Source organism: Micropterus salmoides, unplaced genomic scaffold (genome assembly GCF_014851395.1).
Source record: "Micropterus salmoides isolate LMB-PRFRI ecotype aquatic unplaced genomic scaffold, ASM1485139v1 Ms_hic_scaffold_21, whole genome shotgun sequence".
In the NCBI taxonomy this organism is placed as follows: domain Eukaryota; kingdom Metazoa; phylum Chordata; class Actinopteri; order Centrarchiformes; family Centrarchidae; genus Micropterus; species Micropterus salmoides.
In genome coordinates, this window is record NW_024041262.1 from 10,387,690 (window position 1) to 10,413,511 (window position 25,822).

At 41.1% G+C, this 25,822-nt stretch overlaps 1 protein-coding gene across 1 annotated transcript in view; it reads right to left on the reverse strand.

The window, feature by feature from the left end:
- Nucleotides 1–253: 253 nt before the first annotated feature.
- Nucleotides 254–25,822, reverse strand: part of LOC119915418 (cytohesin-3-like) — a 30,336-nt gene continuing 4,767 nt past the window's right edge. Inside the window, exons 2-13 of the mRNA XM_038734950.1 lie at nucleotides 17,502–17,584; nucleotides 17,101–17,165; nucleotides 15,686–15,752; nucleotides 15,404–15,522; nucleotides 13,643–13,723; nucleotides 13,407–13,519; nucleotides 10,980–11,128; nucleotides 10,722–10,833; nucleotides 6,185–6,261; nucleotides 4,443–4,514; nucleotides 4,177–4,331; nucleotides 254–1,696 (exon numbers count right to left, since the gene is read on the reverse strand). Of these exons, the coding sequence (XP_038590878.1) occupies nucleotides 1,624–1,696; nucleotides 4,177–4,331; nucleotides 4,443–4,514; nucleotides 6,185–6,261; nucleotides 10,722–10,833; nucleotides 10,980–11,128; nucleotides 13,407–13,519; nucleotides 13,643–13,723; nucleotides 15,404–15,522; nucleotides 15,686–15,752; nucleotides 17,101–17,165; nucleotides 17,502–17,584 (1,166 nt within the window). The 3' untranslated portion in view covers nucleotides 254–1,623. The remainder of the gene's footprint in view (nucleotides 1,697–4,176; nucleotides 4,332–4,442; nucleotides 4,515–6,184; nucleotides 6,262–10,721; nucleotides 10,834–10,979; nucleotides 11,129–13,406; nucleotides 13,520–13,642; nucleotides 13,724–15,403; nucleotides 15,523–15,685; nucleotides 15,753–17,100; nucleotides 17,166–17,501; nucleotides 17,585–25,822) is intronic.

Here is a 25,822-nt window from a genome sequence, read left to right on the forward strand (position 1 = left end):
GGCCGATTGTATTCAAGCCTCTTGTTGAACAAACTTTCCACTATAGTCAAATTATGATGTAGATATATTGAGGATGGAAACTGATAGTACTTGCCTGTATTCAGGTTTTGTTAAATACACACACTTTTCTAGCTACACGAGTCAGCAGAATATTATTCACAGCACTGTTCCCATGTTTGAAATAACCAAAGACCTGGTAAGTTTAGCGAGTCTCCTCACTGAATTCACATGCTCACAAAAACTTGTTTTCTGATCAGCATGTATTTTTATTCAAAGTCTTCATCAAAGTATTCAGGAGCCGTTTCCCAAACTGAGATCAAGTCATGTTTAAAGTCCATCTACTAATGAAATATTAGGCTGCGAGTTGGCTTGATCTGTTTGGGAAAAACAGTCCCTCAGATTCCAGTCACCATTTACACAGTATTCAAGGGTATTTTGAACCCGTTTGTGTCCTCTACTGTCTTGTCAAACTCAGCATAGTGAGTTTTTCTTTCCTAGAAGGTCATGTATTATCTGCTCTTCAGTAATAACAGTGTGAGGAGGTTTCACTGCTCTGCAAAGAGCTGCACAAAGTCCCTCTTCCACTATTGTAAACTGTCAACTTAAAAAACTAAAAAGGTGAACGGGTATAGGCTATGGCCGTTATGATTTACATGCTACATAAACACAACAAAGAAAAAAACTAAACAGTATGTACATTATATACTATACATGCATAATGTAAATCGGGGGGGCTGCCTCTTGTTAAACAAATCAAGAAAATAAATACAAAAGAAATGAACTCGATCAGAGAGGTTGATCTTCAATCCATAAACTGAATGAAACTGTGGCCACTAAAAACGATCATTACACTCAATATATGAAAGGATTACATATTTATTTGCCTTCAAATGGGAAATAAGGGAGCGTACTGTAAATAAAAAAGGTTCATTGTCTAGAATAACTCTGTTTGCATATACAGAAACAGCCACTTGAGGGCTAATAATCAGACCAGCTGATGTATAAGCTTTAGGCTTTCTTCAGTTTCTGGATACTACTAAATAGTGTTGGTGTTTGCAGTTGTCAAAGGGCGTGTGAGGTGAACATATTAAAAATGTTGACTGGCATCTTGGCAGACTGCAGACAACCAACCAGGCGAGTCAGTCTGGATGAGAGGAGTGCCATATGATGAGGATGGATATTCAGGTTTCAAATCCTCACACCGCATGTGCAGTACAGTGGATTTAATTCCTTCTGTGTCCAGCAGAGGGCAGTGTCATCACAGCCACAGTATGATTCCAGTCGTGGCTGTTCCTCCAGAAAACTAGTCCTTTTTGTCCATTTGTTATCATCCAGTTTGATAAAGATTCTCCCTCTTCTCCATAAAGTCTCAGACAAATGACAAATGAGTGTTCAAAGTCTGTGCCGGATAAAGTAAAACCATCACATCAACCGAGAATTGAGGTGCAGACAATCTTCAGGTGGAAATAAACTTAATCCATTCCAGTTCGAAAAACCTCCCACCTGTGTTTGCTGCTTCTCTTCCAACCCTGAAAAAAACAAATGGGACTGTAACCCTGTAACACCCACACATATGTGGACTCTGCTGGTCACAGACATGGCAGCGATGCAGGTGGACGGTCATCATTTCTTATTAGCTATCCTCCGCTTCCTGGTGGCCAGCATGTCGTAGAAAGGATCCCTGCTGATGCTTGCTCTGTGGGAAGAGGACAGAAAGAAATGGATCACTGAACAGCTGTTCATAACAATGCTACACACACTATCAAGACTATTTTGCTGTCGGCAGGCTGATTTTTATTACCAGTCAAAGATGCTTGAATCTGTTGTTATGGAGAGAAGACAAACACAATTATGATCAATTTGTGATGTTTCAGGTATTTAACTTGACCTTAAGCTGTGTTGTCTCCCTCAGTCAGTGCATCTTACTCAAAACACATCATATCTTGCGTCTGCACTGCATTCTGGGGGATCTAGAAAGAAACCTACTTGCTTTGATTCTAAGTGATCAACACCAAAACCTGACATTAACAGATTTGTTACACCTCTGAAACCTGCTCTTCAATCAGACTCTACTGGCTATGCTAAAAAATAGCTAAGATTCTCATTATTTATGTTGTCCACACAAAAAAAACAACACAAAGAGCTGTTTCAGTCACCAAACATGGTAGCAAACAGTGCAATTAAACACCCAGGAGACATGAAACAACGTTAGCATTCATTTAGATTTGTGTCTCTGGCCGTTTCCTTTTAGCTCCGTTTTGGTCTCCACCAACTCCTGGGGGAAATATCTGGCTCTTCAGCTGCTAAATGCTCCGCTGTGTTCACCAGCTAGTTAATTAACTTTGCCTGCCATTTTGTGTTAAGAAAGTAGCGTACAGTGGGTTTGGCCGAGTTTTTTTTGTTCTGACACTATGAGAGCTGTCCGACTAAACAGTCAAATTGAGAGCTGTAAAAGTATTTTCAGCAAAATGCACTTTAAGTATCAAAAGTAAATGTACTCATTATGCAGTAAAATGGTCCCTCTTAGTACGTGAGATAAATATGTTTTTGCATTAATATTACTGCTACATTATGTACATGTTGCCTGTTACTGCTGTAGTTGTTTTTTCCCTTTTCTTTACATATTATATACTGTTGGGTAGTTTAATCTACAGCAACATTGTCGCTGTCCTGTGAGAACCATGTAAAAAGTCCACTTTTCTTATGAAAAGAAAAAAAGCTGTTTTCAGCTTTGTGACTCTTTGTCTCCAGCTAATCCAAGAGAGGTTTTTAATGGTTTATTATCTTAAGAAGTGGGAAATTAACCCATAAAGAAACACTTAATCCTTCAGTTTCTTCCCTGATGTTTTCACTGGACAGAAAGGGTATGAGATTTAGTGTGGCAGAAGTATAAAGATGCATAAAATGGAAATATTCAAGTACAGGTACCTAGAATTTGTACAGTATTTAAGTAAATGTGCTTCGTTACTTTTCCACCACTGCTGACACACACACACTGAGGATGGGCATAACGCTGAGTAACCCGATGTTTTCCCAGCAGCAGAACAATCAACACGCTGACACCGCCAGTCTTATACGTGCATATGTGCACACAGAACAGTTACCACAAGAGCAGTTTCCAGCCTTGCAGATGAGTCAGGTGGCAGCATGTGGATATACTGTGCGCGTGTTTACATGTGTGTGCAAATCTGCTGACCACAGGACAGTCTGCCGCCGCCCTGGCAGCTGAGTCAAGTGAGTGTGTGTTTGAAGCAGCACAACTCCATCCTGCCGAGCCCCATCTGTGACTTTCGTTGTTCCAAGGAAGGGAGAGACATCGTGATGGACTATCAGAGTTTACACTAAAAGCACTCTGAGGCCTAAAAAGAGCAGTGTGAAACGTGTAATACAGTAGACTAAATCTCCCAAAATGAGAAAAACGACCATCTCTCTCTTCTTTCCAGTCACTTTGAATTGAAGCAGCCTCACCCAAGCAAGATTTCCAGTAACTTAGCCGAATCACCCATCACTTTCATTAATGGATACACATATGTCAATGCTAAGTGGTTTTTCTAATATTATTAGAGCATGAAAGGGTTGTTTAACATGATTTCTGCTCTGATATTGATCATAAATGTCAGTGAAGCTGTGGCTGAGTGGATGATGTCCAGCGAGCTGATCAATTACCCACTGGGTCCAATTTACTGCTGCACCTCCACGCTCCTGCCTGGTTAAACAAGGCAGCATTTGGAAACGACAAATGTAAGAAATGCGTGAAAGCCTTTAAAAACACTTCTAAGAGCGCAGTGAGGCATAGTGCCTGGGTGTGTGTGTGTGTGTGTGTGTTTTTCTTTGCTTGCTGAGCCTAATCAAAGGGAAGTGAGCTTATCCAGCAGAGCAGACGTCACCTCTGAGTGTTATCTGTGTAGAAGTGTGAGAAACGGAGTCACGTTTAGTCACCAGCGTGTGTGTTTTTGTGCTGGTCTGCACATTTACGATTAAGCTCACAGCTCTGTGTGTGTGTGTGTGTGTGTGTGTGTGTGTGTGTGTGTGTGTGTGTGTGTGTGTGTGTGTGTGTGTGTGTGTGTGTGTGTGTCTCAAGGTCAGACATGAGAACGTGCCACATGGGAGAAGCCCCGGCGTTGGCTAAGTGGCCTCTCAGTGTAAATGGATCCACACTAACACGCCTTCTCTTACTTGATGGATTTGATCCACTCCTCCTTCTCCTCCGGCGTGGGGGCCGATATCCTGTACACTACGTGGTTGCCCTCGACCACCCGCCCATCCGCCTCGGTCTTGCAGGCCTTGATCACCTGACCTTTGTGGTTGGGGTTGTAGAGCTCGAAGCAGTTCTGAGGAGGCAACCAAGTGATGTGAACAACAGTTTATGTTGTTTGTATGAAATTAAAAAGAGATCGACATGGATTTAGAGGGTCAAGACAGTGTCTGGAGTTGCTCCTTACAGGTTTCCTGGGCTCGTCCACCTCTCTGATACTGAGGTTTTCCAGAGGTATAATCCCACGAGGCTCTTTATCCTGGAAACACACAAACAAAGACAACACTCAGTCAGTCTCTTTACCACTATCTAAGATGAGGGATCAGGACAAGGACTAAATCAGTGTGTAACAAGGGCGAGATGACACACAACGAAGAAACGATCCAGCCTAGATAATATCACACACTCGAGTCACTGAAGAAAGTGGCCGAATTGTGTTTCATTGTGTCCTTAAGTGAATAGATCATCAAATCAGTTGTGATAAAACACTTTAGATGTGACATGCAGCACGCTGCATTATATTGAGCCTGACAGCATCAAAGTTTTTATTCATCCTGGTCACGTAGGGGGCAGCCCCCGAGGGAGACATAACCCTACACTCTCCATCCTCCAGCGACTGCTATGTGTCTGCAGGGCCAGATGTGAGGGGTGTGTGTGTGCGTGTGTGTGTGAGTGTTGGAGAGGACCTTGAGGAACAGCCCCGTGTCTTACTTGTCATCTTCCTACTAATGAGGGGGCACAGTGGGGAGAGGAAATGCCCTGGGACGGCCGCTCACAGCTGGTTGTGTGTGTGCGCCTTTTTGAGTGTGTGTGCCCTCGCTGCAGTGTGCATATGTGTGTGTTGAGGGTTCTCAGAAATTGGGTGCTGGGGTGAAGCGTGGGATGTCAGGCAGAGGGTTGGGGGAGGCACTTGGCTTGCGGCTTAGCCGGGACAGATGTGTGCCGTAGACTTTGCAGATGTTTCCCATGATGCCTCATGTTAATTGCTGGAGTGAGGTTCATTTAGGTCAAAGGGGCTGCATCTGTTAAAGAGGCAGTGCTGGAAGGCAAAGACCTTTGTCTTTAACTCTGTGTGTGTGTGTGTGTGTGTGTGTGTGTGTGTGTGTGTGTGTGTGTGTGTGTGTGTGTGTGTGTGTGTGTGTGTGTGTGTGTGTGTGTGAGAGACAGAGAGATAGGGATTATGTGTTCGGTTTAATTTTCCACTTTAATTACAATCCTGTGGCACTTTATCCATCCTTACTATATTTATTTACGCATAAGCAGTTTCACTTAGATTACCAATGCTTGATTAAATATTTTAAAATGTGATACTTTATTTATTGAGATTCTTAAAGGATCATTTAGACATTTTGGAAAATGTGTACATTTGCTTTTTTTGCTGAGAATGATAGCAAATTTGCTTTTAGATGAGCAGATTGATCCCACTCTCATGTCTGAACGCATGTCCGTCAGTGACTTTTTTAGTCTTGTCACCGTGAGTTGGCCAGGCAACCAGTGGATACTACAGGAAGTCACCGCGCCAGTAAATAGTCTGACTCATAACCCCCAGTAAAACCACAAATTGTTGGGGGGGGGGGGGAGTTTCACTTGGAGTTTTGTACACAAACAACATAAAACATGTTAGAACTTCAGTCTATGTGCGAAGCTAACCGTCTCCTGGCAGCAGCTTCATATTTAGGGTACAGATTTGAGAGTGGTACTACTCTCATCTGAAAAAAACTAATTTGCTATAATGCCAAACTGTTCCTTTAAGATCCTCTCCATTCAAATGTGTATTTTCCTGTTGGTAATCTGCAAAAAGATAAATATTTGTGTAATATGCATTCTGGGAAACAACAATGATCCCAGATTGAGTTTCAAAATAACTGTCATGTGCGTATGCTACAATCCGTTTTGCCACACATAAGTGACATCAATCTGCCTACTTACTGTTGTGTATTCAAAGTAATAGAGGCAGTTGTCGGTCAGAATAAACCACCGCCTCTTCCACGTCTTCACCCTGCCGCCTGCAGAGAGAAACACACAGCATTTGAGTTCAAACTGTAGAGGTGACAGTGTTTTTGCTTGTGCATGTAGAGGCTAACCTGCAGGAGACCTCAGCTCCACGTGCTACATCTGGTTCTGATCATCAGATCTCTGCATTATTAGGCTCAATCAGAGGCTGGATACTCCCTCCAGCACCCCCTCCCAGTCTCGAGAGATTGATGCCTGAGGGCTCTGCAGGCGAGCGAAGTGGAAGGTGGGTGGGATCGGGGGGAGCTTGTGAAAACTGTTCGTTGACATGCATACATCACATACATCATGTGATAACTAAAGCAGCGGTGGTCAGAGCAGTTAGAGCGATGAATTTTAGGAGCTTGACTTCTGCTAAGTCTCTACTGATATAAACAATAATTGATGATTCACGATTGGTGCAAAGCGGGTGTCGGATTTGGATAATGTAAATACAATGTAAACACTTTGTGAACAAAACCCTTCCATTTTTATTTTACAATTACACATTTGAATACAGGGATAATAGTAAGGACATCTCCTTAGAGACACAATCTCTCCATCTGCCTAAATCATCTGATAAAATTGGATTAGTGGATTTTCGGTTGATGACACCATCAGTGATGCAATGAGCAATTTACCTATGTAATCAAAAAAACATAATGTGGCTGATGTCAATGTACAGTCTGCAATATGTGCACCATAATAACATGCTTGCTGACTTTACAGAATGAGCACAAGGCAGTCGTTATTGATGTAATCAATATGTAATGTTCACTTGACCCAGATTTTCATTCTATACAGCTAGCAAGAGAAAAATCCTACATCTACATTATGTATGAGAAATGTTGACTTTCAGATGCATCCACTGAATTTTACTCACTCAAATTGAATAAACATGTTAAATATACTATATTATACTACAGTGGGGTAAATACAAAAAGTTTTGCTCTGCTACTGTCTACCATATGGCAGTCTAGATATCTGTTTATCCCCCTCAACCATATGTTTCATTTCACCCTAAAAACCTGACATTTATTATGCATTTCTGCTGTAGGACTTCCCATGTTTGCATGTTTCTAATGCAGATTTATCATTCACTTGTTTGTTTATGGACACTCCGAAGAGGGAGTGTAAAGGTTTACTGTGCACAAGTGTAAGGGAGTTAAAGTCTTGCATTATTTGTATTATTGAACGGGATAAAAATGTTTCCCACGAGTGTAATTTTGTCAAATTGTTATTTGTTGAATTTGAAGTCCTCACGTGCAGAACAGCCACAATTCGGCACACTGTTTAAATAATAATTTTATGACATGCTGTTCACACTGGATGATGATGGATTCAGGCAAAGCAACGTGTTAATAGTGTAATGTAATAGCTTAGGGAGCTTCACAGCCTCATAGCAGTGCAGCAATATGTCATACTGAAGTACCTGCCAGCAGCTAAAATAAATCATCTCTCATTAAGCATGGACCCCTCTGATGGGCATCAAATTAGTGTGGAATTCACTAATGGGAAAAACTGGACCTAAGATGATGTGTCAAGTGCAGCTGCTGGGATAGAGAGCAAAAGAGAAACAGAGAGGGATCTGTACAGGAAGAGGAGAATCAGAAGTGGGGTACTGAGGCCTCTAGGACTGGAACAGAGAGAGAAGAATGAAAATAGGAGAGGGTCTCCTTTATATCACTGCATGACCAGCCACGCAGAGGTAGGTACGCATTCCCACAGCACAGACTCAAGCAGCCCATTCACTAAAGCTGGAACTGTTGACTGTGTGTACTAGCAGATAGCTACACAGGAGCTACACAGGAGCAGTATGACACATAAGGCCGCCTCTAACGGTACAGAGCATGAGGTGACTCATTCAGCTGACCCCTGGGTGTTTGTTTCAGGGAGTCCACGAGGGAGCAATAATGTCAGAATAATGCACATTAGCATTAACCTGCATGCAGCCGTTTCATTATGAAGAATTTGATTTAGTCATCTGGTTGACTTGCTATGTTAAGCAAATAGATGGGGACCAATAGGGAAGCAGCATATGTTAATTAGTGAGACTTAGAGGTGGTAGCAGGCATATTTTGGTACCTCTGGGCAGAGCCACGCTAGCTGCGATTGTGTTAAGATAACTGGCTGCTAGCAGTACATTTATATTTAGTGTACAGATATGACAGTGGTATAAATCTTCTTAACTAACTCTCAACAAAAAAGCAAATAAGCATGTTTCCCAAAGATTTGCACTATTGCTTTAAGCAAGCACAGTTTAAATCTGCTGTCTTGACCAACATGGAAGTGATCTCAAAGGTGAAAGCACCCATAATGTCCAATATAATTGTCCACTGCATTGTAAAACTACATGCACACAACTACAGCAAATATAGTACGACAGAGTAAAATAAAGTAATGTTAACCTTATTTTTCACTTCCAAATAAGGGGATTAAATAATTTCTATGAATGTGGACTTGTTTAAAACTCGCCTGATAACTAACTTATACTTATAATAACTAATTGTACAGTTAAACAGGCTTCCCATTTATCTGCTAAAAGCACTCCACTTATTTGCTTATGTCTCTGACATACATGTCTTTTCCTTCTTTATCCTGTAATCATGGTATATTTTTGTGAAAACAGTCAGGATAATAAAGGGCATGTGGCGAGTGGCACTGTGGTTTGATGAGGTGAACAATTATCCTTTATGCTAAAAATGGATGCTCTACTTGTACCAACTGAGACGAGCCCTCCGTGTCATCCAGCCTCTTTCAGAGCCAAAAGAGGAATGCAGCCGATCCCCATGCAGAATGAGAGAAATCACTGACCTCCAACTCGCCTTGCCTTTGAATGAAATAACCCATAGTCTCCCACTGCTGTTCTCATTTGCTCAATAACAGCTCTGATACAATAAGTCAATTAAATGAGATGGCTAGCTCGTTCAGGGGCCCGGTGTGCTAAGGAGATAATGGCAGCAAATGCCAGTGTAAGGGCACTCTGTGACATAGTAGGAGGATGGAGGAAGGAGTGTTACCTACCTCCTAATACAGAGATTTAAGAAGGAACGGCCATCACAGAACAGAATGAAAGAACAGAAAAAAATGTGAAAGGGTGAAAGGTTAGAGAGAGGGAGCGAGGAACAAAAAACACAGGAGGATTTTTAAAGACTCAAAAAGCACAAAAATCACCATGCCAGAGAGACAAACAGGAGAGGTTACGAGATGAAGGACGAAGACAGAAAAGACACTTTGCAGTTGCAACCTTATCTAGCACCATGATGAAGGTGGACAGTTTTCGGCAAAAATGGGGCTGCTTTGGCAGAAATCATGAGTTAACAACAGGCTGTAGTGTAATTTTATGTTGCTACTAACATTTTATGTCTGGCGAGGCAGATGTTTTCCATATTTTAATAGGTTATCTCTGACTTAGTAAACACTAGGGATGGGTATCGCTACTCGATACCTTTATGGTATCAACCAAAACAGCCCAGTATGGAGTAGAATCAAAACGTCTCCAGTCAAACCATTACACCAATCCAATTACTTTTTGTAACCAGATGGCGTCAAAAATTACTATTTGTATTGTTTTGCTTGCAGCCAAACACTTAAGCGACACACCGAAAGAAAGAGAAGAGCAAGCCTTTTTTTTCTTACGTGTCTGCACCATAGGCTGTATAAAAAAGGCCTGTACATGCCAAGTCCATGCAGATTTTAACAGTCTTCGCTGCCGTCTCAGGCATGTTCGTCACTGTTGCAAGATTATCACCACAAGTTTGGCTTTCCATTGGTTTCATCTTCTGGTATCATTTAACACTTCTCTGTACATTTTTATTTGCTATTCACATCACTTGTCAGTGATCGATCACTTCACTCCATGACATCAATTAAAGCTTTTGTGGCGCAGCAGCGATCAGCTGATTTTACTGACGGAGCCTCCGACTGCATCTGCGGCTGCATCTGCGGCTGAGTCAGGTGTAGTTGGTTTGATCGGCTGGATGTGGAGCCTCTCTTTTCCTCCATTTGTGAGTCTTTAGTCTAGTTTAGTGACTTAAGAGACTCCTTTCTCGTTTTATAACCAACTTGTGACTGTCATTTTTGGGGGACGTTTGCCACTCACAAAAACAATTTTCCGTTTTTTACTTTCAACACACGTATCATATATATACACACATATATATATATATATATACACACACATATATATATATATATATATACACACACATATATATATATATATATATATATATATATATATATATATACACATATACACATGTTTAACAAATTAAGTAACACAATCAGCTATTTTTAGCCATTGTTGCCCAAAAGCTGTCAATGGCCGCCTGGAAGCCCATTATAAAGAAGTTACACACAAACAACACAAACACTCATCACCAGGGAAATGAAAGACACTGATCGTCAAACTGATGCTGACATAAATCAACATAATCAAGGTTACTTTTATGACTGTACACAATACACATACCGAGCTTTAAGAGCCAGCCTTCTCTGTCGGGGTTGAAGAATGTGTGCGTCAGATCATTCCCATCATCCTCTGGGATTTTGAAGGGCTCATTTTTGATGCTGTCGTAAAGGTTCTGCAGATGGGAGAGAAACTATTAATCAAAAAGGGAAACGGCAGAGGAAATGCATCATCCGTATGGAGGAGGTGTGACAGAATGGTCACAGAGCTCAATCATCTCACACACACACGCACACACACACACTAGAGATAAATCCTCACCCTGAGAAGCTCCTCCGGCAGATCTCCACCTTCATTGATGCCCCTGTTCATGGAGATAAAGCGCTCCACAGGGGGCTTGTCTCTGACGTTAGGGTTATGTAGGCTGGTGTTCAGCATGATGATAGCGAATGACAGCACGTAGCAGGTATCTGAGAGCAGCAAGGGAATGAAATGGGTTACAAAGGAGTACGTCCTGCTATAGAGACCCCATTAATTCCTGGTATTATTTTGTATCTAGATATCTATAGGTCTACAATATTGATCACATACAGAGTTCATGTTACTACCAGGTCCAAATGAGAGTAGCACAAATTACTCATACAATGCAGAGCACTGCGTAGAGGGAACAAGTAATAACAGACAGTGACATAAGCTGCCCACAAAGACCAAAAATAGTCACCTTTACCATAATTCCCATAGTTACTGTATAACTGTATAGTGACACTGCCTTTTCTTACAAGATTTATAAATATCAAAACACATACCAAATCATTACAGCCCAGTTTCTCAGACAAGTTTATATTTTCCTTTTATTTGTCATTTTCTATGGTGGACATTTTGTACATTAGACAGGGAGCCAAATTGCTTTTAGCATGTGTGGTGTGACATTTTCATATATTATTATTCGTATATATTACACATTTTTGGTAATTCATTTAAAGCTATTTTCTCTGTGGCTGATGGGGCAGGAAAGAGGCAGAAAGAGAAAGTACTATGGTTAGTATGAGTAAGAGAAAAGGGGGGGGGGCTTAGTTTCTCTACTGTGTGTTAATGTTCAGACACACACGCGCCAGTGGCTGGCTGGCGGTAAATGAATCATTCATTCCCCACTGTCTGCCTCCTCTGACTGACACACTTTGGTGCTGGCTGTCCTGCGCTGCATAGTGTCTGCATGATGACACACATTCTCTATAAAAAATAGAGGAGCTTTGCATACAGTGTGTACTATGGGGGAAAGAGGTGCTGGTAGCTGGGAGAGGAATGTCAGTGCAAGCAAAATATTGATGAGCATGATGAAACACAGAGAGAAAAGGTAAAAAGGTAACAGATCCCTCATAAGTTTATGTTTTTTGCACAGACTGTCCATGATACTTTACGGGGCCACTGAAAAAGAAGCACACTTTATTCACCAAACTCTCTTACACTTAGAGTTCAGAGAAATGTGCAATATATGGGTATGAAAGTCTGAACAGTGACAAGGTCAAAATCAGTAGCAATCTGAAAGATTTACAAGTCGGGAGGCTGTCATCATGCATATTGTTGCTGTCTGAAGAACACACTAAGAAAACTTCTGTGTGGCTTTGCCACCATACGTTAATATAGCATTTGAATTTGCAAAATCCATACCTGAGGAGGGAATCCGTCAACTCCCTATGGGACCACACGCACCCTCAACAATCTTGTACACAAAAGGTTGCTCTAAAACTTCTTTAATTATTTACTGACTGTTGTAGCTGTAGGCTTTGTTTATCACAAGGCCATGTACAGTATCACTCAGCCAGGTTGAGTCTTCCTGAATAATGGATGTGCCTTGTTTGTTGCTGGTTGTTTACTCTGATCTCATCTGCTGCTGTGATCTGTAGTTACTGTAATCTGGTTAATCCTCATTGAGCTTTAGTTACAGTAGCTTTTGTGCTTAATGATTGAAATGCATTAAAAAACAAGCCATTAGGCGTGTACTCACTTTTTTTACAAGTGGTTTAGACATTAATGGCTGTGTGATGTTATTTTGAGGGGACAGCAAATTTACACGCCGTTATACAAGCTGTACACTCACTACTTTACATTGTAGCAAAGTGTTGTCAAATGAAAAGATATAATCAAATATTTACAAAAATGTGAGGGGTATAATCACTTTTGTGAGATAATGTTTTTGTTTTTTTTACTTTGCTTGCTACATACTTTTTGGTGTAAAACTAATGATTGACACCATGGCAAAGGTGGATGTGCACATTTAAGGTTATATATCACATGATCTCCAACAAGTAACTGATGTTTAAGGTGACGTGGGAATCTAGCATTTAGTGATAGATTGATTGATTAATATATTTTATTTCGAACATGTAAAAAAATAAGAGAAGCATTTCTGTATATGATTTTTTCCATGTAACCAGTTAAATCCAGCTCCTAATATATCTAATTTTTGCTTAGTGTCTGGGCCCCTATTTACAAGCTTCAGATAGCTTACCAAGGCGGCTCTTTTCACATATCTGCATTATTTCTTATAATTGTAGGGTTTTTGTGAATAAACTAAATTGATTGATAGATTGAAATAACATCCAGTTTAAAATAACCTAAAATGAACTCATTTGGAAGAAGAAGGTTGGGGTTGATGAAGGGGCGTTCGATCTCATCTAACACGCCTATGAGGGTACATAAGGTTGAGAACCACTGGTTTACACGACAGTAGCCTGCTTTGTGCCTGACCTGTCGACTGGAAGACTCCGGGATTGCACTGACAGTATCGCGAGGCAAATGCCTCCATCATACGGTCAATCTTCTGGGCTTCACCTGGCAAACGGAAACTCCACAGGAACTGCCTACAATTACAGGGATGGGAATTTTAGTTGTGATGCCACAGGGAGTCCGTGTGCACATGACATAGCTGTTGTAATTATCATAACTTTTTTCTGCTCAATTTTTGGGTTAATCATCCTGCTGACCGTAGAGCTTGGACAAGGTTGAGGTCTGCAAACTCATGCAGCTCCACAAAAGCCTGCAGCACCTTGATGTTGAAGTCATCCCTGGTGAAAAAACAAGTTCAACATTATTCTATCTCTAAGCCATTCCTTTTTTCAACAAGAAAACCATCTAGGAGATATCAAAACAACTCAGAGAAGGTTTAAGATCACTCTGAACACAATGTGAATCCAGAAGACGGGCTGGGGAAAACCATATTTACTTCATGAAAGCATTTCTCAACCTGAATTCCTGTTTTTCAGCATTCCTGTCATGTTTGTGCCCTTATTCATACCGGACGCTGAGTCTGGAAGCAATTTAAACAGCTGGCCAATACTGAGTGTTTCTCCACCCTGAAGGCGATGGGGGGGGGGGGTAGTGTGTTTGACTGATGAAAAACAGTTAAACCCAAACCCACACAGGCTCCTTTTTGTCAGGGGTTTGTCTGGCCATCAGAGGGGTTTTAGTCAACAGCTGCTTTCAGGCTGCGGCCACAGCTTCTCTGATCATGTTTGTTGGACATCAGGGTCCGGGATCCTGATCCTGTATGGCCTTTGTTTCGTGTATTGTTCAAATGAAACCAGGAATTTTCAGACTTAGCGTCTGGTGTTTTTTGTGGAAAGATGCTGTGGAAAGGTTAAGAAGAGTACACAGAGTGTCGGCTTACAAGAAACAAACAACAAACTGGTATTGCAATAACATTCTTGGATTATTTGGACAATGACTTGGCTTTTCTCCAGTGACTGTATTGTTCCCTATACTGGTGTCTGCAGCCAAATGAAATTAATCCAGTCCTGTGAGGGTTATATGTAAGATTACTGCTATAGGTACATGTATTACAAATAAACTTGAATGTGGCCTGCTGTTTATTAAAAGGAAATAAAAATTGCATATATACGTGGCTCAGTGTGATAACACTGTGTCTACTGTACATGACGAACAAAGATGAAATATACAGGAACAATAAAAAGGTCTAGGAGCAAAATTTAGAAGTTAATCATCCACTCAGCCAGCATCCATCTCCCACCATCTTTCCTCCTTCTGGCAATTTTTCTCTGCCAATGTCTCTTTCTCCTTTTTAATGTGTGTCCCTCTCTGTTTCCCCCCTGTTTACCCCTCTATTCATCTCCCTCTCTGCTCAGCATGTAATGATGGGTTCCTGCTCCTTGCATAAGCTCAATTAGTGATAATTACTGAGTGTAAACCCTCAGCCTGTGTTTAGTGTGACTTCTTCAGGGTAGGTGGCCGCATTGATGATCCTCTATGAATAAAGCCTGTTGCCAACAGGAGGAGTCCACAGAGTCACCCAACCTCCAGCCTTATTCACAGTGTGTGTTTCATTGTTTCTTACGCTTACTCTTATCTTTACTCAGCTGTACTCATGTAAGATAATCAAGTTGATGTGAAGAGTTTAATTAAAGAAATTCTGTATTTTAACTTTTGCTAAACAAGAACTTTTTAACTTGCCAGGAGACACAATTTTACTTGGCTTATTCATACTTGAGAAAATAGCAAACAACCAAAATTGGCTTCAGTTGTGTCAGTGTGTGGAGTACTGTCAAAGCATACCACATGGCTGGACTATGACAAGCCACCCACTCAAAGATTCATTGCAGGGGAGGGGTCAATCATGTTCTCCCGCTTTAATTCTAAATCCAGACCATAATTTCCTTCTCTAATTACAAAGGGAGCACAAATTTCATGTAAGGAGGACTTTCTCCTGCCAGTGACGTGCTCTGTCTCACCTCTCGCCCAAGTAGTCCCCGATGACGGTCTTGTTGAGGCCCTCGCCTTTGTAGAGGAACTGGGCTATGTCTTCAGGAGTGTGCTGGAGGAGGTCGTTCTCCAGCAAGAACTGGATTCCCTGGAGAGGAACAGGAGAAAACAGGATGGCTGTTCATCTCAAATGAGGATGGATAATGGAAAATGACAGGGTTTAATGGCTGAGAACGGATCGTCCTTCACCCCAGCTCTGAAAATCACTCATTTCAAGGCTACAGAGACACTGGAGACTGTGGTGGTCTTACCTTCTTTGGATCCATGTTGAATTTCTTCCTGCCCATGGCGATCTGTTTGTTTCTCTGGGACGTTTTACTGCAACACAGAAACATAAATGCAGAGATTTAAATAGGTTACCACTTACCCAAAACAACACTGAAAATAACTGATAGTCAAACAATATACTTTTTATTTATAGTCGCAACTGAGAATATTATTTCCTGCCACATCTGTTCCACCCATTAAATGTATTTGTGTACCTGCTTGAGTCTAATCTGAAAATCATATGCAAACAGACAAACTCAAAAAAGTCTACGTGCGTGCATCTGTGTGTAACGCAGGTGATAAAGTGACAGATGAGAGGACAAAGCGACCATGAGCTCAGTGATAAACAGCACAAACTGTTCATGTATGGAGAACAGGCCTGACTGATTTATACTGGGCACATATGCTGCACATTGACTGTCATTGTTTGTTTAATGCAGCTGTTGCTGTTCAGCCAGGCTCTTGTATACAGTATATCATCTACACTGTTAACACTCTTTATCTATACAAACCATGTAAATGATGACATCTTTTCCAAAGCTCTTATTCAGGCGTCAAAATAAAAACACCTTTGTAATCCAACTGCCTTTGATGTCTCTGACCAAACATGCAAATCCCAAACTAAGATAGAGGCAATGAGTCAACTAAGATCTGTAATTCTGGTGCTGGCTATTTCTGACTGAACGTAAAAAACATTATTAGTGTTATTTAGGGCTGTAAAGACATGTTCTGCTGTACTTTTTATGGGAATTTGGGGATTTTAGTGACTTGAAGATCAGTTTATAATCTACAAATACTAAATGTACAACTCGTGGTTGATTTTTATTTTTTTAGGTTTCAGTATTTTCCCCACAATACATATTTTGCTGCAGAAGGCTCGAAAACAGACTTTAGACTTTCATGTAGAGAAACCTCAGGACACACTAACACATTTAAATGAATAGCAAAATATCACTGAACTAAAATGTATAAATAATTTGCAATTCAATTCAATTCAATTTTATTTATATAGCGTCAAATCACAACAACAGTTATATCTGAGCGCTTAAGTTAAATGCCTTAATATCCAAATGACCAGAACACTGCAAAGACTGTCATTGCTTTGGCCCTGTTGTTAAAAGGTTTCTAGTTAAATGAGTCATGATATCCACTCAGTGGCCACTTTATAAGGTACAATCTAATCCAATTCAATACAACAGCTCTGCCTAAATTCTAATATGATATTCATTTTATAGAGGTGTTGGTTCAATTACATGTTTTAGCATTTGAGTCACAGTTGGTGTTGTACTGGCCTTGTTGAATTGACATATCTCCAATCAAACGTCAACAAAGATCTTATGCACAAACTACATTGGCGCAGTGGAAGGTGTGACAAAGCATCTTGACTTCAGCGACTTACCTTTCTCCAACGCACGTCAGCTGCTCGATCTCTGTCATGACCTCCGCTATCTCAAACTTCAACCTCTGGGAGAAAAGAGCGAGTCATGTTGCAGTCGGTTTCAGGATAAAGAACAGGTAAAAGCTTGAAAAGGACAGAGGCTGCACTGTGCGCAGTGGAAAATTCATCACTTTTTGTGAGCAAACTGGGTGTGCAAAGATGTACTGTAGCTCTATTTGCATTTCTTACAGCATGCAAATAGAGCTAAAGTGCTGCAGTAGATAGGCAAAGGTTATGACTAAAGTCCCTACAAAGATCACAGTTAAAGACATTTATCAGAAAAAGACAAAACACTGCTAATGACCAGTGGCTTCATGTGTGTCCTGTACATACTGTATATGCTCATATGGGTAAACACGCACCTCAATATCATCGAGCAGCTCTCTCTTCCTGCGTCGGATGTTTGACAATTCATCCCTCTCCTCCAGGGACAGATCCTCAGGAACTGAAACACATGACGGAGAAAACACAGCAGACCTTAACTCTTATCTGTACACTGCTGACATCACTATACCCACTCAGCTCGCTGCAGATGAGAGAAAACAGAAGTGAGCACTAAACCCAATCTAGTCCCTTCAATTCTTAAGGAGTTCACCACCAGAGATGGAAAATCGAACAATTCCTCCTCAACTAAGTGACAGGGCTGCTTCATCGACTGTTTCGCCTTGTTCAGCCGGAGCAACACATATCAAGAGCCTACATGTTCGTCTTAATTAACTTGAGAAAGAGAGAAAGCAAAGGGTCTTAATTATTCCACTTGAAAGTGTTATGCGCCTTCCCTCCTTCTCCTCTTGGCTCAGGGGGAAATTCTATTAATAAAACCAATCCAGATTAAGTTTTCTTTCATTAAAAGTGAATTTGGTAATTTAACACGGCCTACGACCCTGACTCCCAGGCTGTGAGGGTTTCAGAGCTCCGGGCAAAAGTAAGCAAGAGGGGAGGATGACTTGCTTTCTGGTTGGTGTTTCCTACCCGCTGTTCTTCAATCCTCAATCTTGTTTTTCAATATTTTATCCTTCTCCTTTCTCTCTGCTTCATTCTACCCCCCCCCCCCACACACACACACTTGTCACACTTATGTCTCAATATTCTTCATCTCTCTGAAGCACAGCGAGCCCATGTGCGATCTTGCTTCATTACGCCAGCTTAGAGGCAGAAAACACAAATCGCTCAACGGGAAAATATCACAGCCACAGCTTTGTGCCTACATGTTGTTAAAGGAGAAATACAAAAAGATATCACTTGTTATTTTCCCTCGCAGGCGGGAAGCTGCGCCAATTAAAGTAAAACAAGGTCACTGGGCTCAAGAGGAAGTATTCACCCCACTTTTAATTCACTAGCTTGTAACAGAGCCAAGTGTTGTTTTAGATGGTATTCACATTAACGCTGGGATAAAAGCGCTTCCTAACCTAGTTATGTAATCCTGAAGCACCGTGATGAGGGCCAGGTAAACAGCAGGAGAAAAAGCTGAGGGATTTCCTTTGTGGGCCGTGTTTTTAGTAGACGAGAGAGGGGCAAATGAATGCACAATGACTGAAAGTATGAAAATAAAGATGTTAATTAGCATTGCTAACCTCCGGCAAGCTCACAGCGCTTATGTAATACAACTGTGAGCGCTATGAATGTGGCTCTAAAGCCAATTAGTGTTCTTAAAAAGTTGCAGTGCTGTTTTACACACACTTCTTCAATCTTCTATGAGGAATGCTTTTAAAACTGGCCTACAGGCAATAACATTGGGGAGGAGCAAGCATCTGCCCACCTGTCCTACAGGATATCTCAAACACAGCTAACGTGGGGTAAAGTTAAAACTTGAAGCAATAGTTCTACATTTTCTTTCTTGCAGAGTTTGATAATGAGATTGATACCACCCTCAAATCTGTCTGGAGAATATATTGCTACAACCTGTAGCATGTTAGGATGTTAGCAATGGGCAAACAGCTAGCCTAGCACTGTCTGAAGGTGAAAATAAATCTTACCAGCACCTCTAAAGCTTTTAATTTAACATGTCATATCTTTGTTTGATTAAAGTTGCTGGCTAGCTGTTTCCCCTTGTTTCCAGCCTTTATGCTAAGCTAAGCTAAGCTAATCAGCTGCTGACTGGTGCTTCATATCTATTGGACAGAAATGAGAGTGGTATCAATCATCTCTTTGACAAGAAAGATATTAAGAGAATTTCCCAAAATGTGGAACTATTCCTTTAAACCTGCAGGGCTTAGGTCAATTAAAATGTCAAAATGTTTGACTCAGATACAACCAGTCACATTTTGACAAAGTCTGGGCGGTTGACACATTTTACCTCTGTGTTTTGCTGGTTACAAAAAAAAAAACAGATGAAAAGTGATTGGCCTGAGGAGACGCTGTAATTAAAGGTCAACATTTCAAACTTCTAAAGGTTGCATTACACATCTTGGTACTAAATGGCCCAAGGTTTATTACGCACATCATTTTTCAATTCTGTTGTGACAGGCATCACACACAAACCAGACTATGTATCATCAGGTCAAAAGTAAAAATGTTCCTATACTTAAATTTGTGACCAATAACTGCAGTCAAACAAACTATCAAGTTCAAGTTTATTTATATAGCACATTTAAAAACAACACTAGCTGACCAAAGTGCTTTCCACAATAGACAAAAAATATACATGACAAACCAACAACAAAACAACAAAAGTAGAAAAAGTAAAACGTAAAATCTAAAATAAATGTATCAACAATATATCTCAAATGTAAATATCTGTATCTATAAATTTTCCTTGTCTTCTATGATAGCAAACTTCTACCAAATACTCGTACAAAACAAGCAATTTGAATAGGTTAATCTGTGACAGGCATTTTATATTTTCCTGACATAGACCAAAACATTAATGATTGAAATGAGCAGCAGATTAATCAGTAATAGGAAAGAATCATTAGTTGCAGCTAATATTAGGATTCTTCTTTGTCTTTTTGAATATGTTGCTCAGAGGAAGATCATGTGTAAGCAGCACACAGCTCCATAGTTTTCCATTTGCCTGAGGCTGTGCATTAGCTAATGGAAATATCCACTGGCTGCAACAATGCGCAAGATTACAATCTTGATTCATTACAAATGTAATGAAAAGCAGAGGATGCTCCCTTTAATAAAAAGCCTACCAACATTAATGGCAAAGCATTTCCATTATCCTCCAATCCAGGTCTCTCTTACTGGATATACTGTAATATGTATCCTTTACAAACCACACGTTTGATAATAGAGGGGACTATAAAATCAGTGCTAACGTTTCTGTTCCAGTGGATAATCTTGTTTAGTGGTGGGGGTCGCTTCAACAGAGGTGGTCCGCCAATTACATTATTAACACACTTTCCCCTGTGACCTTCTATGACTCATTCAGGAAAGTGTCTTCAGCAAACACAGAGGGAGTCGAGGGGCCAATGCTGGTCATTACCTCCATATTGGCTCAAACAACACAGCCACGCTTGAATGATAATATACTAAAATCAATCACGGTGTGAGTCATTGCTTCATCGTAAACAATAGACCTTGGGAGGGTCAGATCATCCAGTAGCAGGAGGTAGCTGTAGCTGGTGAGGCACTGATTTGAATCGGTGCGTGAGCTAAATGTGCAGGAAACTAGACGTGAAGCCCAATTTAACCTCTGACTTCTAAAAGAAATCTGCTAAATGAAAGCTCATATATCCGCTGCGTTGATAGGGTCCAAAGGGTTTAAACTCCAACATGTGCACCGCAGAGCAAGAGGCTCCAGTAATTTCCCCCCCTAAAAACAAAATCCCTCAAAATCTACTTTTAGGAGTAAATCCCCTGCTGCTCTTCACACCCAACTGTCCCCGGCCACCCACTGAAACCAGAGGCTTTGATGGTATTTGCAGGGATGCTTTGGCATGCACAAATTTCAGGTTTATAACTTTCACAGTGTTTTTTTGGGGTCACATATCAATATATGTGTAAGCCATATCAGTGGACAAAGAAAAAAACTAAACAATTCAAGGCCTTGAGGATTGATTCAAGGACTTCCCTAAAACCAGTTTTCATATCAGTTACGTAGGAAAAGCAACAAGGCACTCAGAGCACATGGAGCTCAGAGTGAAAATCCCACGTTCACTTAACACTGGCTGCAGTCCCAGTTTTCACGGACTCGTGTGAGTGAGAGGGGATTTGTGCAGATCCACTGGCTTTAAACTGGTGACTTTAACTGCAGTAATGTCTTTTAAAGTGGGTGAGCTTTAAAAAAAAAAAAAGGAAAAAAAAAGGATAACCCTGTTACTATGGTTGGCCCTGCAGCTCACTGGGACACCTGCAAGGAAGCTGGAAGGCAAGGGAAACTTCCTCTGGATCCAGACTCTAATCTAAAACCCTCCTCTCCCAATCCCTCTCACTGTAGACGATGACATGCTCTGCGTTAAAGCCTGGGTCATACATACAGACAGACAGACATGTGGATAGGAACTGCACATTAGCACATGCACACCAAGGCCAGCTGGCACTAATCCCACACACTCGCCCTCCAGGCTACTCTGTAAGCCCAACACGGGTCCGTTAGAGAGGAAGAGTGATGTCTAACAGTCTATACACAGATGTTGCCGCCGACCAGCCGCTGCCTGCCTTTAACCTACTTTGTCTCAGTGATGGGGGATACAATAATGTGGCAGTGTGTTTAGCAGCAGATAGTCTGGAGTAGCTGTTGCAGTGGCACTTTGGCGCTGAGCCACAAAGCAGGAATGCTGGGTGGTCAGCAAAGAGGCCAATGTGAGGAAAAGGAGGTCATGATACAGAGGGTGAAAGGTCATGCACACAGGAGTCTACATGCACATGCAAATAAACGCCTGCTGGCATGTAGCAGTAGAGATGAACTGAAACTAAAACTTCAGGGTTCTTCCAAAAACAAGAAAACCTCATTCAAAATCCCACTGACATTTGTAGTAATACAAGACTTTAGGCCTGGAACACAACTGCAACAGTAAGTTGCATGGTTCACTCCGTATCTCTAGAAAAGGATAATCTTTTTTTATGTGATGTTTTTTCAATATGTACGTGTACTCAGTGTAGACATATTAGGCAGCAGAGAGTACAGCGGAAAATGGCATTAATAGAGTATTGGTGAAAATTAGATATAGAAGAAATCATGCTGCCGCACATTTCATGGGAGCTTACTGGTTGTTTAACTTTCAATTAATTGCTGTTAAACTTAGCAGGTGCTGTAGTAGATTATCATTTGTCTTAGAATAAGTAAGTAAACCCAATGACCGATGAAAGAAGCGCTGAATGAGAGATTACACTGTAACAGAACAGAGGCTAGACCGGACGTGACGTCAAGACCTCAGCTCTCTATAAAGAGTATGTATTATTTAATGAGAAAAACAACTAAATCTTTTCATTTCATTCTAGTGTCCTTTTAAAATTTAATCTAAAAAAATGTTCATCTGCAAGTCTCTTTTTTATGCTAGTTCAGCCATGATGAAAATGTAAAAACACTTGATTCAAAGGGTTTCACAGCACAAAGAGAAAGAACAAAAGAAAGAAGAAAGGACGGACCTTCAGCAATCAATTAAAACAGAAAATGCTGTGTACTATGCTGAAACTGAATCATTATAGTGCTAAATTAATTAGGAATGGGGAAGAAACAAAAGTCACATTTATTTCTGTCAAAACATCACAGATTATTCCTACACAAGCAGCACATTTTGTCTTAACAAGCAAATTACTTTCTTTCAGATTGTATGAATTCCTGATAAATACCCTCATTTGTGTTGTGTGTGGCATCTGTGCCTGAGAAATAATGCATTATTACAGTACGCCGTCCCAGCCGTTACGTGAGAAGAGAGATTTGGGGAACTACTATGGCTGGTAGTTTTTAACTACCGCTGGGGTCAGGGGGAGAATCTGGGGCTCAGGGAGCTGAAGAGCCCTCACACTGATTGCTCTTGTTAATCTGCAGTTTTGGGGAGGAAACCCCTGCTGTGAGTGCATTTGTGCAAGTGTGGGGCTGCATAGGAGGTGGTCTGCACACGATGTCCTCCTTATATCACACATCTGCTCAGCATCAGCACTATATAAATATTGGATTTGATGGCCACCGCCAGTAGAATCTAAGGGGTTTCCACTGCCATATGCTGGCGGCCAAAGTAACCATAATCTGATGATTTGATCGCCCTGAGAATGAATTAGATGGATGCTGTTTCTCCTGGCATCTGAGTAGGATGAGGGGCTTTCACAGGGAGAGTGCAGTCCAAATAGCTCCCTCTTCGCTCAGTGCAACAGATCTCAGATGACCATCCAGGTTTTAGCCAGAATTTAGAGGGAAGCTGTAAAAGCATCTATGTTAATATCTTTCACTCTTTCAAGGGGCTAGAATGTCTAAAATTCTACAAAAAGGGGCTGAATACTGGTGTTACATAGAGTTAAAGCCTCTTCACTACTATCTATGTCTACTTCACATTGTTTCCAAACACTCTGGAATCTATACTATAATATGTAATTGTTTATATGCTGCATTCAAGCAGTGTCAACACAATGGGAAGAATGGCTAGGTAGCTAACTGCTAGCTTTATAGTCACACCAGTTAGCTGCTTTTTGCAGCCACAGCGTGTTGCATATTTGGAGTGGTTCATTAACAAGTGAAATCAGACACTTACTATGAGAGACTGCTTACATATACATATATGTTTATGTTTTAAGTGTTAAATGCCAAAAAGTTCACCAACAGTTTGTTGTAGGTCTTTTCACCAAGTGGGAGACAGCATTGCTGTTAGAAATTCCTAATATCTCCAACTCTGAACTACAGTGGAGGCTGACGTGAGTGTTTTTTCCAACTTGGTTGCTCGTAATTATCATATACCACATGAAAGGAACACAACATTTGCCACACTAGCATTGTGGATTTGAGAATGGGATTTCGTATAAATATTTTGATCTATAGGCCTACTTTGGTTCATGACTAAATACCAGGAAAATGTTTTATTCATCAACCTCAACTATGTGTTTTATGCTAATTAGCAAATATTAGCATGCTAACTCGCTAATTTAAGATGGTGAACAGGGTAAACATTATACTTGCTAAATCAGTTAGCATTGTCCATAAGCATGTTATAGCTTGCTGACTTTAGCATTTACCTCTACGCGCTGCTGTGCGTAAGTGTACCTCATATTGCTAGCATGGCTGTAGACCGTTTCAGCATTTCCTTGCTTTTATTATTGTAAAATCTAAGCTTCACAGGGTCAAATCTAACTCAGGAATAATCTTGGTCTTAACAAACAAGGCAGGAAGTCATGGGACGTGTTAATAAATGTTGAAAGGCGACATATCCTGACAGGCACTGCTGTAGCTTCCTGCGGGTGTCAGGTGATTGACGGGGAGCAGAATGAATATAACGCTTTATCTGATATGAGCACACTCGTCTCCATGGTTGTGATTGATATCTAGCTTGGGAGCAATTTTGAAATCCGTAGTGGGTGCTTTTCATTCTGTACAAAACAATGAATGAGAGGAAATATGTTTTATATCTGCAATTATGTTGACTGTGAGCAGACAGGAAGCAGCAGGGAGAGGGTCAACCTGAATGATTAGCACCAACATCAAACCTTTCAGTGTGCAGCTCTGTTGAACAGGACGTGTAGCTCTATGAAGGCATCCAGCCTGCTTGGAGGTTCAGTATGTTTCTGTGAAGCATGTGCGCCTGCCTGCAAAAACACTGACTTTGGCAGACCTGCGTGATCCTATATGCAATGAGACCCAAGCTACCTTTGATCAAAACAACATAAACCACACCCAATTAGTGTCAATTAGTCTCTCTTGGTCATGACACTAAGTCCACCACAGTTCCTCATAGATGGATCATGTTAAATCAACCTGACCCATGGCTACCTGCTGGATCAAAGACTTTCCAATAAAAAGCAGCTCTGTCCTCACCCAGTCTGTTTGAAACAGAACACAAGACAAAACATACACTTGATCATAAGTGCAGGAAATGAAAAAGTGCCAGGGCGCATTATTATGTTGAGAATGAGCAGGGCGTTGGTGTGGTTCTCCATTTCTAGTGAGCAAGAAGCCAAGAAACACACATCTACCCTCTAGCCTCTCTGAACACCCCCCCCCCATCCTGTCTGTATGGTCAGCTGGACCCTGTTTTTCTTAACCCTCCTTCCACTGAAATTAGGTGTGGATTACTAGAACACAGTACATCTCTGCTGCCCTTAATGCCAGTCTGTGTTCCTCCCTGACTCCCGCTCATTTAATTTGCCATTCCTTTTGTCTCCCATCTGCTCTGTGTCTCGCACTTCAAGGGCTCTCGACAGCTCCAAGCTATAATTCCAGGCAAAGACTACCTCTATTCACAACAGCAGAAATGTTGCCTTACTGACAAACCGCTACAATGTCTTGTCTCCCACCCACCCACACACACACACTACCATGGAGATGGGAACATGTCGGGAAGACTCCCCAGTCACTCTCCTAATCAGGTCCATATGTAGTCTTCTCTCTCTCAACACTTAAATAGTGCAGCTTGTTACAAGCTTAGTCCCCGCACATCACACAGCAGCACAGTTTGTGTCTGTGTGTTTGTGTATTTGTCTTGTTGCATGTGGTATAATGTACTGTGTGTTTAATCTTCTAATGTTGTGCCGCAAAACCCATAATCTTGGCAGTCAAAATGAATTTCTGTTCTCTCCAAATCTCCCCTTAAGC